The 15,053-nt window shown below is 42.5% G+C and overlaps 1 protein-coding gene across 1 annotated transcript; it reads right to left on the bottom strand.

Annotated features, from left to right (window-relative positions):
• Positions 1–350: 350 nt before the first annotated feature.
• On the bottom strand, positions 351–14,881 carry ZFAND1 (zinc finger AN1-type containing 1). The gene is made up of 8 exons (XM_075415937.1): positions 14,804–14,881; positions 14,063–14,105; positions 13,299–13,338; positions 12,818–12,945; positions 12,643–12,734; positions 11,699–11,823; positions 1,356–1,511; positions 351–1,210 (listed from the first exon to the last, which is right to left on the bottom strand). Exons 1-8 carry the CDS (start codon positions 14,856–14,858, stop codon positions 1,040–1,042), a joined length of 810 nt encoding a protein of 269 aa, XP_075272052.1. The 5' UTR covers positions 14,859–14,881; the 3' UTR covers positions 351–1,039.
• Positions 14,882–15,053: the final 172 nt, after the last annotated feature.

Here is a 15,053-nt window from a genome sequence, read left to right as displayed (position 1 = left end):
ACTTTGAGCAACCTGGTCTAGTGGAAGGTGTCCCTGCCCATGGCAGGGGGGTTGGAACTAGGTGATATTTGAGGTCCCTTCCAACCCAAACCGTGCTATGATTCTATGTTTGTGTGTTTCAGTAATTTGAAACAGCTATAACTGCAGTGAAGATAATCTTGCGGTTCTTCCTTGCTATGTTCACTTTGAATTTACAATCCAGTTTTGAAATCCACCAGAAGAGATCCAAAAACTGGAGTACATCAGCTACTGATATTCTGAACAATCTTTTTAATGAGCACCAAACAATTTCAACACACTGACAACTGAGAAAGCCATTAATTCTATAGGTCATACTTATGCACCCAGAGGTCTAACTTCTTTACGTACCATCACTGTAAACCACCCCTTTAAAACTTCGTAAGTCCCATCTTGCAGACTGCTGAAGAGGAAACAACAGTGATTTACCTAAGGTCAGAAATGTCAGGATGAAACGGCAAGCTGTTGAATGCTATGCTTCTAGTTGAACTGTATTTCTTCCTCTTACACAACAATTAGAAAAGGATAATTTCACATTCTCTTTTTATCCCCCACTTAATCACACAATGATGCCGAGATTTACAAACAAACACAGGAAAGGCATCTGTTTTTGCAGATGTAGAAAAGACACTGCAATAGTGTAATGTGTTTCTTTCAGAAAACTGATACATTGCAAGTTTACATTTTCATTATTTATTGTTTTTAATAAATACTTTTCATATCATTTACATGAAAATAAATATAAAATTTAAGAAAACATTATTGACATTATACAGCTAAATAAAGTAAGAATTTATTCTAGAAAATGAGTGTCTGTAATATTAGTTATTGTAATAACTAATTTTCCTTTCAGGACATAGTTCTTCTGTCAGTCAAGCAATTGTGAAATAGATGGAACTGTGTCTTTGCAACTGAGGACAGATTCTGGCATACCAGTGAATTTAAAAGAAAACTGGACTTGGTTTGAATACCATACCTCAAAAAAAAATTCCGTTTTTTTCTGTTTGTGGTAATTGACTGATTAACTAAAGTACGACTCTATGTCTTCTATAAATAGAACATCATTATTAAGATACTCCAAAATTATATTTCCACCATTGTACAATGGATATTCTTCATCAGATAGCCACGTTTCCAATGTATGCTCAAATGGCAAGGCTTCTCCAGAGGCAGTATGGCATAATCTCAATTTCTGCAAGACAAATAGCACAGAAATTAACATCAAGATTTGCCTATCTGAGATGCAAGAAGTGGGGTGAGGGAGGGACAAAACGGTAAAAAAACCCCAAATCAAAACCCAACAACCTGGAAAATATTTGCTTTTATTACTGATTTACCTGGGCTGTTGATTTGTTGTTGTCATTTTTAAGGCTTGCTAAGGAAGCTGCAAAATCTACTACTTTGCCAATACTCCACTTACTGCAAAAGAACATGGGCTTGCTTTTCTCTTTGCTCCCCTTTGGTAAAAATACTTGAAAGTAAATTCTTTCTGTCTAGGAAAACATGAAAAATGAACAAAAAATTACACACAGAAGAAACACATAATTCCAGTCATACAATCTAATAGTTTTTCAGTAAAAAACTTTAGCTTCAACCCAAAAATTACCAACTGAAACTTGTTCCTATTCCATCAGGACCAAGGCCCCATTTTATTGCAGAATATAAATGACTGAGATCACGAAGTCCAATCCCCTCCAGCTGCAGGCACATACATGATGGACAGCAAGTTCAGAAAGGTGGAGAGAAGATCTTTCAGCAGAGTCCCACAGGAGACTGTTATATATAGACAGACATGAAAAGTTGTCTGCCCCGGCTTTATTAGACAACAATGACTGCTCTGGGGAGAAAAAGGTGAGTTTAAATAAGCAGTGCTGGCATTTGGCAGCAGTACAATGTCTCAGATTGGAATGCAACGGGGGTTAGAACAGAAGAATTCACTGTACTAGAAATGCCTGCTTCACAAACCAACATTCCGGTCATGGCCAGCTGATCATTTATCCTATTTTTTTCTCCTTTTATGTACTAAATGCTCCTTCAGTATCTACTAAACTGAAACATTTATTTAAGAAATTTCAAGAGTAACCTATGAGGGAGAAGTTTTGAATGGAATTGAGACAATCCCCTCTTCAGGTTTATTTCTTCTTGGCACTCAACAGAAGACACAGAGCAAGCATGACTGGTCTATTCATCAGTTAAGAGTGGCCTTGCTGAGTCCAAGCCAGACACCATTAAACAAGACAGAAGTCTGATTTTGAAAAGATTTATTTATGCCTTCCCTGAAAAATATGGAACTACCCTTCCCCCAGCTATGCTCATAAAACCGAGTCTGAATTTCAACCTGTGCATTTTCCCCATAACTTGAGTGCTCTCCACACACAAGAAAATATTTAACATCCAGGAATATTACAAAGGACAAGGGAAGCAGGACCTGAATCTTGCTAAAAGGTAAATGACCACAACTTGTAAAACAGCTTACAGAATGGCCATCCTATTATGGATGCATGCTAATACCACTCAACTGCTATCACTACCCTGGCACCTTTCTACAGTTGCTCCTCCAGTTCGAAGGACGATGAGACAGTCTCCCACAGTTCACTGGACCTTAATTCACAACACAGTTAATTCTACTGTTGCATCCCTAACTATGGGATATGCCTCCTGGAATTTCTGTGCTATATCCAAGAAAATACCGGTCAGTCAGGGACACAATAACCTGATACTCTATTGCAGCATGGTCCTCCTGTTTTGAGCTGGTCAGTCTCAAGAGGGGTAACTCATATCAGGTCTGACACCAAAAGAAGCAATCATCTGCAGAAAGCTATTCTCAAGAAAGAGGTCAGAGAAAAGATATTTCTAAGATAGCCTGATTTTCCAGATGACAGAATAAGAAGGTCCAGAAGGACGTCTGGTGGTCCAAAACCACGTTGAAAGCAGCGACAACTTTAAAGCTAGACCTAACCATAAAAGTAGATCACGTTGCTCCAAGTCAGATTCAATCACGTTTTGAACAGCCCAAAGGTGTAGATTCCACAGATTTTCAAAGCAGCTTGTTCCAAAGTCTGACCACCCTCACTGTGATTTTTCTTCCCATTATCTAACTGGAATTTCACATGTTGCTGCTTGTGCCCATTGCCCCCTGTCCTTTTGCTGTGCACCTCCAAGAAAAATGTGTCAATCTTCTCTATACAGTGATGAGAGAACTGAGGTGCCTAAGAGGCATTCCAGAAACTTCACATTCAGAAGATCTGTCATCAAACTGGAACAAGCTGGGCACAAGAAGGCTAGAAGGAGTCTAGGAAGCAATTTAAACGGCGAGGTGGTGAAGGTTAACAGGCTTGATTTATCAGTGTTAGAATTATCGCTCTTCTAGATGATTAAACAATTAATATTCAAATGAGAAAATGAATAGTGGGAGAAATTAGCATACAGTAATTTGTGCTACATGTTTTAGAGCTTACTGGCTTTGGAATTAGGAAGCAACTTTTAACATTTTCTTATATATATTGAGGGTGGATTTTTTAAATTATGTTCTGCAATATTTGAAATGAATCACTTTCCCTCCAGCACATATTTATTAAAGTGGTACTATCTGTGAAGAATGCTACAATCAGGTGTCTGTATTATGACTTCTGCCTAAGCAGGGTTACCTAATTTCTACGCATGACAAAGTATAAAAAACAAAATTTATAAGAGGACTCAGTAATGGCATAGCTGTAGTTGTTTTAGAAAAAACAACTAAATGTACTCTACTAAGATAAGACCTAACGATAAGACTATCACATAGAATGTTTTCAGTACTATAAAATCAGTATAACAGGCCTAAACTTGGTGTGCCTCAACGTAACAGTGTGGTGAAAGGTAATTTAAATACAGTTCAAGAGGATCCATAAGTACAGCTCTAAAGTGAAATGGCAGACGAAAGACTCAAGGTGTTTCTAAATCAAACATAATGTTGGTGTGTGGAAAAAGGCTTGAACACCAGGTTTGACTGGCCACGGTAGTGAAAACCACTAAGGACTCTGTGAAATACTGCAAGAATCAAATAAACTAAAGGCCGAAAGAAACATAGACAACTCCCAAAACCCTTTTCCAACCCAAAGGCAGGAACAACTGACCTTAGGCCTTTAATACCTCATCCAGAAATGTACCAGATGTCTATTAAATCTGAGTAGCAGAAATAAGAATGGAGCTTGGCAGAACGCAGAGCTCAGTTTTCTGGTACAGGTTTGTTAAGCTGTGTCCTGTCTGTGTCAGAAGCCTCCCAGTACCCAGCATGAAAAGCATCCTTTGCTATGTGCGACTGATAATCCCGGCTCCTGACCCCTGGTAATACGGTTAGCAAACTTACACCACTTTATACGGTAAACGGCCATTCCCTGTGACCAAGCTGGTCACGTATCAGTCCCCTGTCCCCTCCTCCTGATGGCCCTCAAGGTCCTGAGCACCAGGCACACTTCTTCTCCCCTTCCCTATTGGCCTCACAGTCCCTGGCCACCAGGCCGACTATTCCCCTCCCCTCCTTGGTAGCCTTGAAGGTCCCAGGCACCCGGCCAGCGTGGTTGTTGTGACCCCATCACAGAGCAGGGAAGCCGAGCAACACACAGACCCCTGTCCATAAAATCAAGCAGTTACAAGCCCTAAGTGGGACCTGGACCAGAACTGCTGCTGGAACGCAAATCCCGTGATCCCACAGTGGCCAGGGACACCTCCACTGTCACCTGCTTCCCCAAGGACTGAGTGACTCATATCCTTTTACACGTTTCCAGTCCAGACGATGACTGCAATATGGATGCTGCAAGCCAAGTATTAAGATTTGACGTGATCTGCAGAGGGTCCAGGTGATCAGGAACCACAAGCTAAGCTGTGCTATAAAATTCTGTGCTACGTTACTTAAAAAAATTGTGCTACACTGATTCCGACTACAAAAATCCTATGCTACTCTGATTATAAAATTCTATGCTATGCTGATCATCAAAGTCTGGTAAAATAATAAAGCTTTAATTATAACTCAGTGTCATCATCATTCTGCCCAGGATCCCCAAAAGAACCTGTCCCCACAGTGTGGGGTGACAGAATAAATTGGCATAGTCAGCATAATCCTTGGGTCAGTGATGACTGACTTCCCCTATAAATGGGACTCTTGGAGAAAGGGGTTTACAGAAAATAGATGGTGAGATCCCAAGCAGGACAAGAAGTGGCTAGAGGCAATAAGCCATGATCCAAAAGCCATATGGAATCAGTTTAATAAATGGAAGGATACGCTGAAAGTGAAGAAGAACAGACACAAGGAAGGAATTTGCTGGCTATTAGCAGCAGTATGGAAAACCAAGAATGAACAAGTTGAAAGGTTAGAAAAGGAAATTATAAAGTTGAAAGTGAATTGTCAGCGAAGGATTTAGAATTAGTATAACCAAATTAAAGGCTGATCGCGAGTCTAGCATCTCTTGAAAAACAGTGCCACAAATTACAGAAAAAGCACGAAAAGATCACGAAAAACTGTTAAAACATAGCAATATAGACCCCATAAAGGTCTGTGTAGCTGTGTATGATAGCGACTGGGCTGGAGACATTTGGAGCAGCCCAGATGAAATCTGGTGAGGAAGTAATTGATTCTGTACCAGTACGACCCCTAACTAAACAAGAAATTACTACTGCTGACCCACAGGGGAACAATCTGCAGAGAAGGGATACTATTAATATTTGAGATTTTAATATGGATTATTTGCAAAAAATGCAGGCAACATACCAAAACCGACCTGAGCAATCAATAATTAAACAGTTGCACTGCCTCTGGCATGATAAATCAGCAAGAGTATCTCTCTTCGCAGGAGAGGCAAAAGACTTCGATTTAGGTCTTGGAATTTTTCTCACCCTCAGAGGGAGCGTCGCCTGAACCTTATGGACCTCAGCTATTCAGTGGGCAAGAGGGGTCCATTATCAAGACCAGAGCGAGGAACTTACAGTTCCTTGGCCAGGTCCAGATGAACTGGAGGAAGCATAATTACAAGCAGCTATTACAACCTTTTTGCATCGAGCTGAAACCCCAGGTGATGAACCTAGTCCTTGGGACATTCCTGCTACGTCCTCTGATTTGAGGTCTGATGGGAAAGGAGTTGCAGGGTCAAATAAATTAATGTTTATGCAAATATGCCAGGGTTTACCTGCGGAAATCCCTTTTTCACAAGTGCTCCGCAAATGCAAGAACCAAGCCCTGACCCTCCCACATGAAGGGAGCAGCACTGGGTCCTAACTCCCATGGTCCCACCTGGAGGTCGAACAAATGCCCAACACAGCCATCAGGCGAATTTAAATAAACAATATAATATAATATATAATCAGGAGACTTCCTAATCAAACTGAAAATGTGCAATCCGAGCAAAACAAGCGGTGGTGTGCCTGCATAAATCAGGGATACACCGGTGACTTCCTTCACGGTTTGCCTACTAAAAAAACTACAATTTCTAGCGAAGGAAGGGGACAACGAGGAAAAGCTATCCACATCTCTACCTAGCGCCCCTCCCATATATGGAAACCCTTTTAAACCACAAAAATATCCTGACTTACCTCCTATCAGGGCAGTATCAGGGAAACTAGACAAGGGGCTCGGACTGGCGGAGGTACAAATGGCACTACCCTCTGCCACTCAAGGACTGAGTCCCACCCATTGGGCCACAGTAAACAACAAATTAAAGACTGATTTCCTCATAGATACTGGAGCACAACTATTCATGATTAAACCAGAATCATGTCCTGGAGCTATCCCTCTGAAACATCAGAAAACACTAGTAACTGGAATAAATGGAGCAGTGGTTACTTATTCAATTGTTACGGTAAAACTGGAACTTCCCTTTTGCCTCCCCTCGCCCCCCAAAAGAGCAAATGTGACTAGGAAACCTAAATATATTTGGTATGGATATGCTGTGAGCTGGATACAGGGCAATGCAGACCGGGCTACTGAAACAACTGATGAATAAACAATGCCAGGGCCCCAGCCAGGAGATCACCTTTTTGGGGACCAAATGGATAGTGGGTAAGAAATAAGTCCCCTGATCCACTTTGCAAATTGATTATGTCGAACCTTCCCTCGAACACCCGAGGGGTGGCATTATATCCTTACTGGAGTTGAAATAATATCAGACTTATGGAAAGTTCTTGCTTGCTGGAAAGCTGATGGTCTTACCACTGTGGCAGTATTTAATCAATGGTTTGCTGACACTCCCATGCCCTCTGCTGTGCAGTCTGACAACGGCACTCATTTAAAAAACAACAATCTCCACAAATGGTGTGAACATCACAGAAGTTGCCTGGGTCTTCCACCTGCCCTACAGACCCCAAAGTAATGGCACAGTGAAGACGTGGAATGGTCTACTAAAATGAGATTTAGGGCAAAGTTTATATATAGGAAAATGGGGTAAAGCCCTACCTATAGCTGTCTGATGCTTAAATAACAGGCAGGCACCCACCAGATGCCTGGTGGAACAAGCTCATTTTCCTGCTCCCCAACCCATAAAACATCTAAAACCCCCACTGTCAGCCTGATGCTTTTCTCAGAGTGACACTGTTCTTACTAACTACCCTTTGATGGTTAAAATGCCCGTCTGAGAAAAGGGCATATGGAAAACTGTTTCTAAATGGGGACTCCTTTAACTTTCACTGAGGATTGGATAATTCCCAAGACTGAGTAATTTCTTATTGATTCAGGTAATGAACTATACTTGGACAGATTCTTTGGCCTGAACAAAACTGGAGTGCGCCCAAGGAATCATCACTTTACTTTTGTGGAAACCTCAGCTGTAAAGAGATGATCACTACACCCACTGTATTGTACTTACCCTTATGTGTACCCTCTTCCTCCCTGTTTCAAGAATGTGATGATAATTGTGTCATTCAGTTCATGAACATCATTTCTCAAATGGGTAATGAGTCAAACTGTTGGTATTGTTTACACCACCCTCAATCTTCAGATGCTAATTCTGGGTGGGTAGCTGAACCTGCTCCTGAAAGGTCTTGGTACCAACCTAAGTTGGCATACTCACGCCCCAACCCTCCAACTTATCCAACTCAACCTTTTAAGGCACATTCTTATGACATTATGATAAGACCCCATGGTGCACTGCAATGCCCCAGCATATAAATTCAACCTGGGTGGGGAAAACAAGCAATTGTAATTATACCCTGCTGTACAACTGGACACAAACTCAGTTTCAGCTGATACACTATAATTGAATCAGAGTTTGTAATGAATTCAGTTTAAGAACCACATGGATCTGTAAAAACAAATCAGTGGTTACAAATACTACTGTGTTGAGTATTTCGCCACCCTGGAATCTCACATGGACTGTTAATGGCACATTTTGCCAAAGATACTATAATCTCACTGGTCGTAATTCTACATTCTACAGAGTAATGGTTGGTTAAGAACTAATGACAATGGGACCATCTGTAACTGGAATAACACATCTGGCTGTACATACACCAAACCTTTTCATATCATTTCAATGAGCCACACTTGCCTGCTTACATTTGATCATCCTGACAAGGAACAAGAGGCTCAACAATGATGTGAGGAATATTTCCCTAGAAATTTTACAGTACCAAATCAGCGGCCCATCACTGCAGCATCCAGGTGGTTCTGACTCCATGGCACGAATGCCTATAAAAGTCTGCCACCACAAGGGACAGGTGCTTGTACCGTAACATGTCTAGCTCCCTATGCATTTCAATAAAAAAATTAACTTCCACCTTTTTACACAACCATTACCCTGAATGCAATAAGCATGTTGTGATCAATCCATTGGTACAGAAAACTATGAAATTCCATCAATTTATGCATGCATTGTTTCCAAGTTTAACTATTGATGAGCTGGAAGGAACTACTGTAAATTTTTCTACTATGCTTCAAATTGTCCAAAATACTACTGTAGAAGCTTTAAAAAATCTCTGCAATCAGAAATCAGTTCACTTTCACAATCAGCAACTCAAAATCATTGGGCCTGACATTCTTTTAGTGTCACAAGGAGGTATATGTATGTTGTTAAACACCACTTGCTATTTTTATACTAATGAATCTAGACAAATTTAATATGATACAAACATCATTCAATGACAGGTTTGTACTTTTCACCAAATAGCTCAAGAGCAACTCTTCTCAGAAAGTCTATCTGCTGACTGGTTTTGGCTGTGGTCCTGGATGCCTGACTTTGGAACATGGGCCCATCGTGTTTTGTTAATATTCACTCTTATTCTAGCTGCTGGAATTATGTTATTTTGTGCTATATCTTACTTCAAATCTTTATGCATATCAGTTGCTAAAATCAGTGTCTTATACTCTCCTCCTCCTTCAGAACAGCCTTTGGAGAACACATGGCCCATTGCTGCCGTGGAGTCCTCTTTATGAACCTGTTGTTAAGCTGCAGGCCGTGGGCAAGAGGTGATGGTATCACCTACCATCCTTCCCTGTTCATGATGGTGTCAAGGGGTGGGGTGTGCCCAGTATCCCGGCTCCTGACCCCTGATAATACAGTTAGCATAACTTACACCACTTTATACGGTAAACGGCCATTCCCTGTGACCAAGCTGGTCACGTATCAGTCCCCTCTCCCCTCCTCCTGATGGCCCTCAAGGTCCTGAGCACCAGGCACACTTCTTCTCCCCTTCCCTATCGGCCTCACAGTCCCTGGCCACCAGGCCGACTACTCCCCTCCTTACCAGCCTTGAAGGTCCCAGGCACCCGGCCAACATGGTGGTGGTGGCCCTGTCACAGAGCAGGGAAGCTGAGCAGCACACAGAGCCCTGTCCATAAAATCAAGCAGTTACAAGCCCTAAGTGGGACTTGGACCGGAACTACTGCTGGAACGCTGTGGAATTAGTAGTAAAATTAAGGTTTTACATCCAAAAATTAAGGTTTACATGAAAATGTAGCAGTGTTCACCCATTGAGGGAAAGCATGAAATCAAAAGGAGCTCTGAGGATCGGACACAGTTGCAGCAGGCATGTGAGGAATCCACTAACACAGCAACTCCCTGCAACATACCATAGAGGATGGAACAGAGTGGACACTCTGTGGCCATGCTCCGTGATGATATAGTGGGAAGAAATGGTCCTCTAGAACTGATACGCAGCTCATCTGGCCCCCTGAGCCAACAGGTTTTCGAAACCTTGCCAAAGTGCTATCCTCTCGTGAACTTTGCTCATTTTAATATCATTTTAATACCAAAACACACCTCCATCCCAAAGGCTACCCGCCTCCAAGGTGCGACCACCCCTCTTCGAGTCTGCACTCTCAATTTTTCGTAAACTATACGAATGTGAAATGTGAAGTGAGAGAATTTTACACCAATCATGATAAAAAGTATGTATGACTACAGTCACTCAAACTCCACCTTAAAGGTAGAAAGGATATAAAAATTGCCAGGGAAATGGGGGGTTTTCGGAGAAGATCTTCGGACGAAAAGAAGATAACACCGTGAGCAAGTCAAGGGAAACTCCACCTCAGACTGCCTCCGACAGCCGGGATTGGCCGACGGGCTGAGCCTTGCTTCTCTACCCCTTGGGACACCTTGGGTGAGACTTAAACCAAGCGCTTTTCTCAGGAATAGTTACTCCCTAATGTTTATAGCCAGGCTGTATTATTTATAAATTTTTCACACATTTTATATTTGCACGTGCTTTCTTGCAGACAGTCACTATCACCGGCAATTCAAAAAACCTATATACCTGTTGCACAAATAAAACTGCACTGTTTAAGTAGCCAGTTGTCACAGTTTCTCACTGAACGCGACCAACTGCGGCCGTGCCAGTTCATGAGCACAACTGGACTGAAGGTGCAGACTCCTATTAGTGTATCCAGAATCGTGGTAGTTTAACATACATATTAAACGCGACTGGACTGGACTGGTAGTGGCAAATTGGATATCACTCAGAATTTAAACCTAGCCGCACCTACCCTCCCACTCCGGTGAAGAGAGTTAGAACACAAGGGGGTTTATTTTCTGCCAAATTAATGCGACAAACGCAAAACCCGTGATCCTGCGGCGGCCAGGGACACCTCCACTGTCACCTGCTTCCTCCAAGGACTGACTCATATCCTTTCACACGTTTCGAGTCCAGATGATGACTGCAATATTGATGCTGCAAACCAAGTATTAAGATTTGACGTGATCTGCAGAGGGTCCAGGTGATCAGGAACCACAAGCTAAGCTGTGCTATAAAATCAAGTGCTACGCTACTTATCAAATTGTGCTACACTGATTCTGACTATAAAAATCCTGTGCTACTCTGATCATAAAATTCTATGCTATGCTGATCATCAAAGTCTGGTAAAATAATAAAGCTTCAATTGCAACCAGAACTTAGTGTCATCATCATTCTGCCCAGGATCCCCCAAAGAACCTGTCTGTCCCTGCAGTTGAGCAACAGCTGCATGGCAGGCAAATACTTTTCTGCTATAAAACAAAGGGATTTGACGTGACTGCTCCAACTCTACACAGACACCTTATAACAGACGTAAGATTAGTGAGATTGCTTTTGGGTACCGGGCTGAAACAGATGTATAAATGATTGTGGGCTTGAAGAATTAAATCCAAAACCAAACTGAGCGAACTACAGACGAAGAACAAGAAATTTAGAAAACTTCCCATTTCCTTTGAGAATTCAATTATTGAAAACAAACATGACTGACCTGAGGCAAGGACTTGTCCCCACACGCATGCATTTTCAGTTTCATTAATGCCACTTTTGCTGCTGTCTCACTGTTTTTTGCTCCTTTTCGTTTTTTGCTTTTTGCTTCCTCGGTTTTTTTAGAATCTGAAAACAATATTATTCCTGTTAGTGTGATGATGCAGACTGTCTCCTGATCAGGCATTGGAATTAGCCTATTGGGCCTCATTATATCTCCAAGGTTCCCATTCCTTTCATGTCCCTTTCCCCAAGGCTATGATATCAGGCACTCCAAGAATATTTGCAATTGTTACAGTCCTAACAGAACTCCTTTACACTGAAAAGTAGATGAACACTATCACAAGGTAAACACAGGTTGCAAAGCCGAACAGATACAGATTCCTAAGTTTCTACACCTGTGGCTATCACAGCATTCACATGGCAACAGTTTCAGGTCCTCCCTTCTGCACACAACCCCACTGTCCAGTAAGGCAGCGCTGTTTCTTCTCTTTCCTGTCCCAGCTCTTATCTAAGCTGCAAAACATGACATTGTAGACACACATTTTTTTTGCCAGCTTGGTTGTGTAGATACAATGCCAGCAGATTGGCACATGCACCAAATACAACACAACTGCATTATTTGCACATGAATTAATACACAAATAATAACGGCTAGGTACAATTCATTACATTACAGTACTTGCAGAATGAGAACAAGACAATAATTCTGAAAGAAACCTGAGTCGTATTTAAACTTTAAAGATTCTCTTTATAGACATACGTTACTGCTGTCTTGTCTCAGTCTAAATGAACAGCATTACATGTTGCCATGTGAGTTTAGGGATATTTAAACATGGAACCCCCATGCTTTCTTCTTATTTGGTCAAACTTGGACCCTCGGAGAAGGTCACAAGCTCAAACAGCCTTCAGAAGTAAATTGTAGAATACGTATCGCGCTGTACTTGCCTACAATACGTTTAATGAGCTGCTGAGTGGCAGCCATGCGAGGTTTTGGTGCGTCTAGTTTCTCACATTCATGGTCTGATTGATGCCGGTGTCTGTAAACAACAGTGTAAAAGATTTATTACCTTTTCCATACACTAATGAAGGAGTACTGATGTTTAAACACTGTTCCACTCACCTGAGACAAAAATGTTTTTCACAGTAGGGACATAAGACTGGCAAAAGCTCCTTTCCGTTGCAGTCCTTGTATGAGCACGGGTAAAATCTGTGCTGATCTGGTTTCATAGAATGGTTTCTTATATTCACCTAGGCATTAGTACAAAATATTTTGTGTAAATAAACAGATATTACAGACAAAAGTCACCATCCCAGCTTTACATAAGAACTGTGCTAGCTCTCTATTCCATGGGCAAAACCAGTCCAGTGATTCTCTCCTACTTTTGTCCTCGTTAAGTTTAGCTCAGAGTTAGAAAAAGAGCCATTGTCCAAATAAAACTCAGTTTACTTGTGACAGGCAGAAAAGGAGTAGGTTCATTTTTTTTATGCTTATCACATTCTCAGTCAAATAATTCATACTTATATACTATATCTAATCTGAAAACAGACAGTTAAGTTGCACAGAATTTTAATTTTAAGGTGGTCATATACTATTAGGTTACCTCAGAACACCCATGAGCATCCCGGCTCCTGTGCTGCAGGCTTGGTGGCAAAAGAAGAAAATATCACACTGTTATCGACGTTTCAGGAAAAGAAAACTGCCTGTGAAAACATTTATCTGGCAAGTTTTATCACAGGAACACTTGAATTAAATAATGAATCTTCTCCAAAAATTTGTACTAACCAACGTATTTCACATCTTGAAGGGACTGATCATGCTCCTGAGTATGTAAAACATTTAGCCTGTGAAACTTAAGCCCCAAGACCACAAACCATTTCAAGAGAATAAGGACATTAGCATGCTTAATAATTGAGCTCCAAGGAACTGGAGTTTGTCTGTTTTAATGGATTTTGAATCACCTTCCACAAGAGCAGAAATATCTTGAAGGCTTCTAACATGTCAAAGTGAAACCTGCCCTCAGTTTATCTGAGCTTATCTCAGATACCTTCTGCTAACCTGAAGGGTAAACCAAAGTGCAAGCCCTGATTTGAGACCTTGAAAGCGAGTTCATTTTTTTTCTACAAGAAAAAATACCGACCCCCTCAAAAAACCCACAAAATCAATACAAAACAGGGTGTAGATGCCTTTCAAAGTAATCTACCTCTATTGTACAGATATTTCTACTGATTTCAAAGCCCAAAAAAGTGGCAAGTTCAGTGAAACAATTATTTTTTAATGAAGTGTATCTAAATTGAGTCACAGAACGTTTTATATGACATTTAGGTCTACACAACTGCCACACTGAGGTCTTACAGGAGAACTTACCAAAAGACACCTGAACAGCCATCACATACAAAGGGGAGAAAATCTGAAACAAAGAGATTTGTTTTCAGCTAGACAACACGGTCATTGTTTTGGTACTAGTTTTCAGCTTCATGTTTAGATTATTAACTTTTGCTTACCTACACCACGGGGTACGTATCTTAACAAGGACACTTAGCAACTGCATCTACGCAGTACCTAGAAGTGGCTTTTGTAACACAGTTACGCTGTCAACTCTAGTTAGTATTACTGAAAAACACATGGGTAGGTAAATTATATTTACATACATTACAGAAGATGGAACTCTGCATTAAACTACTATTTTTTCAACATCACACGTTGAAGCTAGAATGTTTAGGTAGCCATCAAATGCACCAGTTATGCTAAAAATTGAATCTGTTGCGAGACCACTCAGAATACTATTTACTGACTGCTGGAGCACCGGGAAAACTGCATTTTTATCGCGGCTGGGCAACTGGAGGAGACGCCATCCCTTCCACAGAGCCAGCACCTCCGCCACCTGACAGTCCTGACGACCCTGCTCCTACCTCGCACATGCTTCTGCAGTCCGTGACAGCAGGCGGCTCCCGGGCCGGGGACGCAGCCCCCGCCACCGGGCAGCGCCCCGGAGGCCGCGCCCAGGGGGAGGCACCAGCTCCCGGCCCCTCACCGCCGCCCCGGCCCCGCGGCCCGCCGGGCCCTGCCTCTGCGGCGCTGCCGGCCGCACGCCGCGGCCTCCCTTACCGAGCTGGCGGCAACCCGCCACCCCGCAGTGCCGCCCCAGCTCCAGCTCCGCCATCTCCCGCCCGGCACCGGGCGCGCAAGGGCTGCCGGACCACCGGAGGGCACCGCAGGCGGGGCGCGCGGGGAGGGGCGGGGCTGCTGTGCTGGAGATCCCCGCCCCGGGGCGTGGCTGGCGGCGCTGGGGGCGGGGCCTGGGCGGCGGTGAGGGGTCGCAAGGTGGCGATGCTCCCTCGGGGTGTTGCGCGGAGCT

Source organism: Opisthocomus hoazin, chromosome 3 (assembly GCF_030867145.1).
Source record: "Opisthocomus hoazin isolate bOpiHoa1 chromosome 3, bOpiHoa1.hap1, whole genome shotgun sequence".
Taxonomy (NCBI): domain Eukaryota; kingdom Metazoa; phylum Chordata; class Aves; order Opisthocomiformes; family Opisthocomidae; genus Opisthocomus; species Opisthocomus hoazin.
This window is presented reverse-complemented; position numbering and strand designations above follow the sequence as displayed.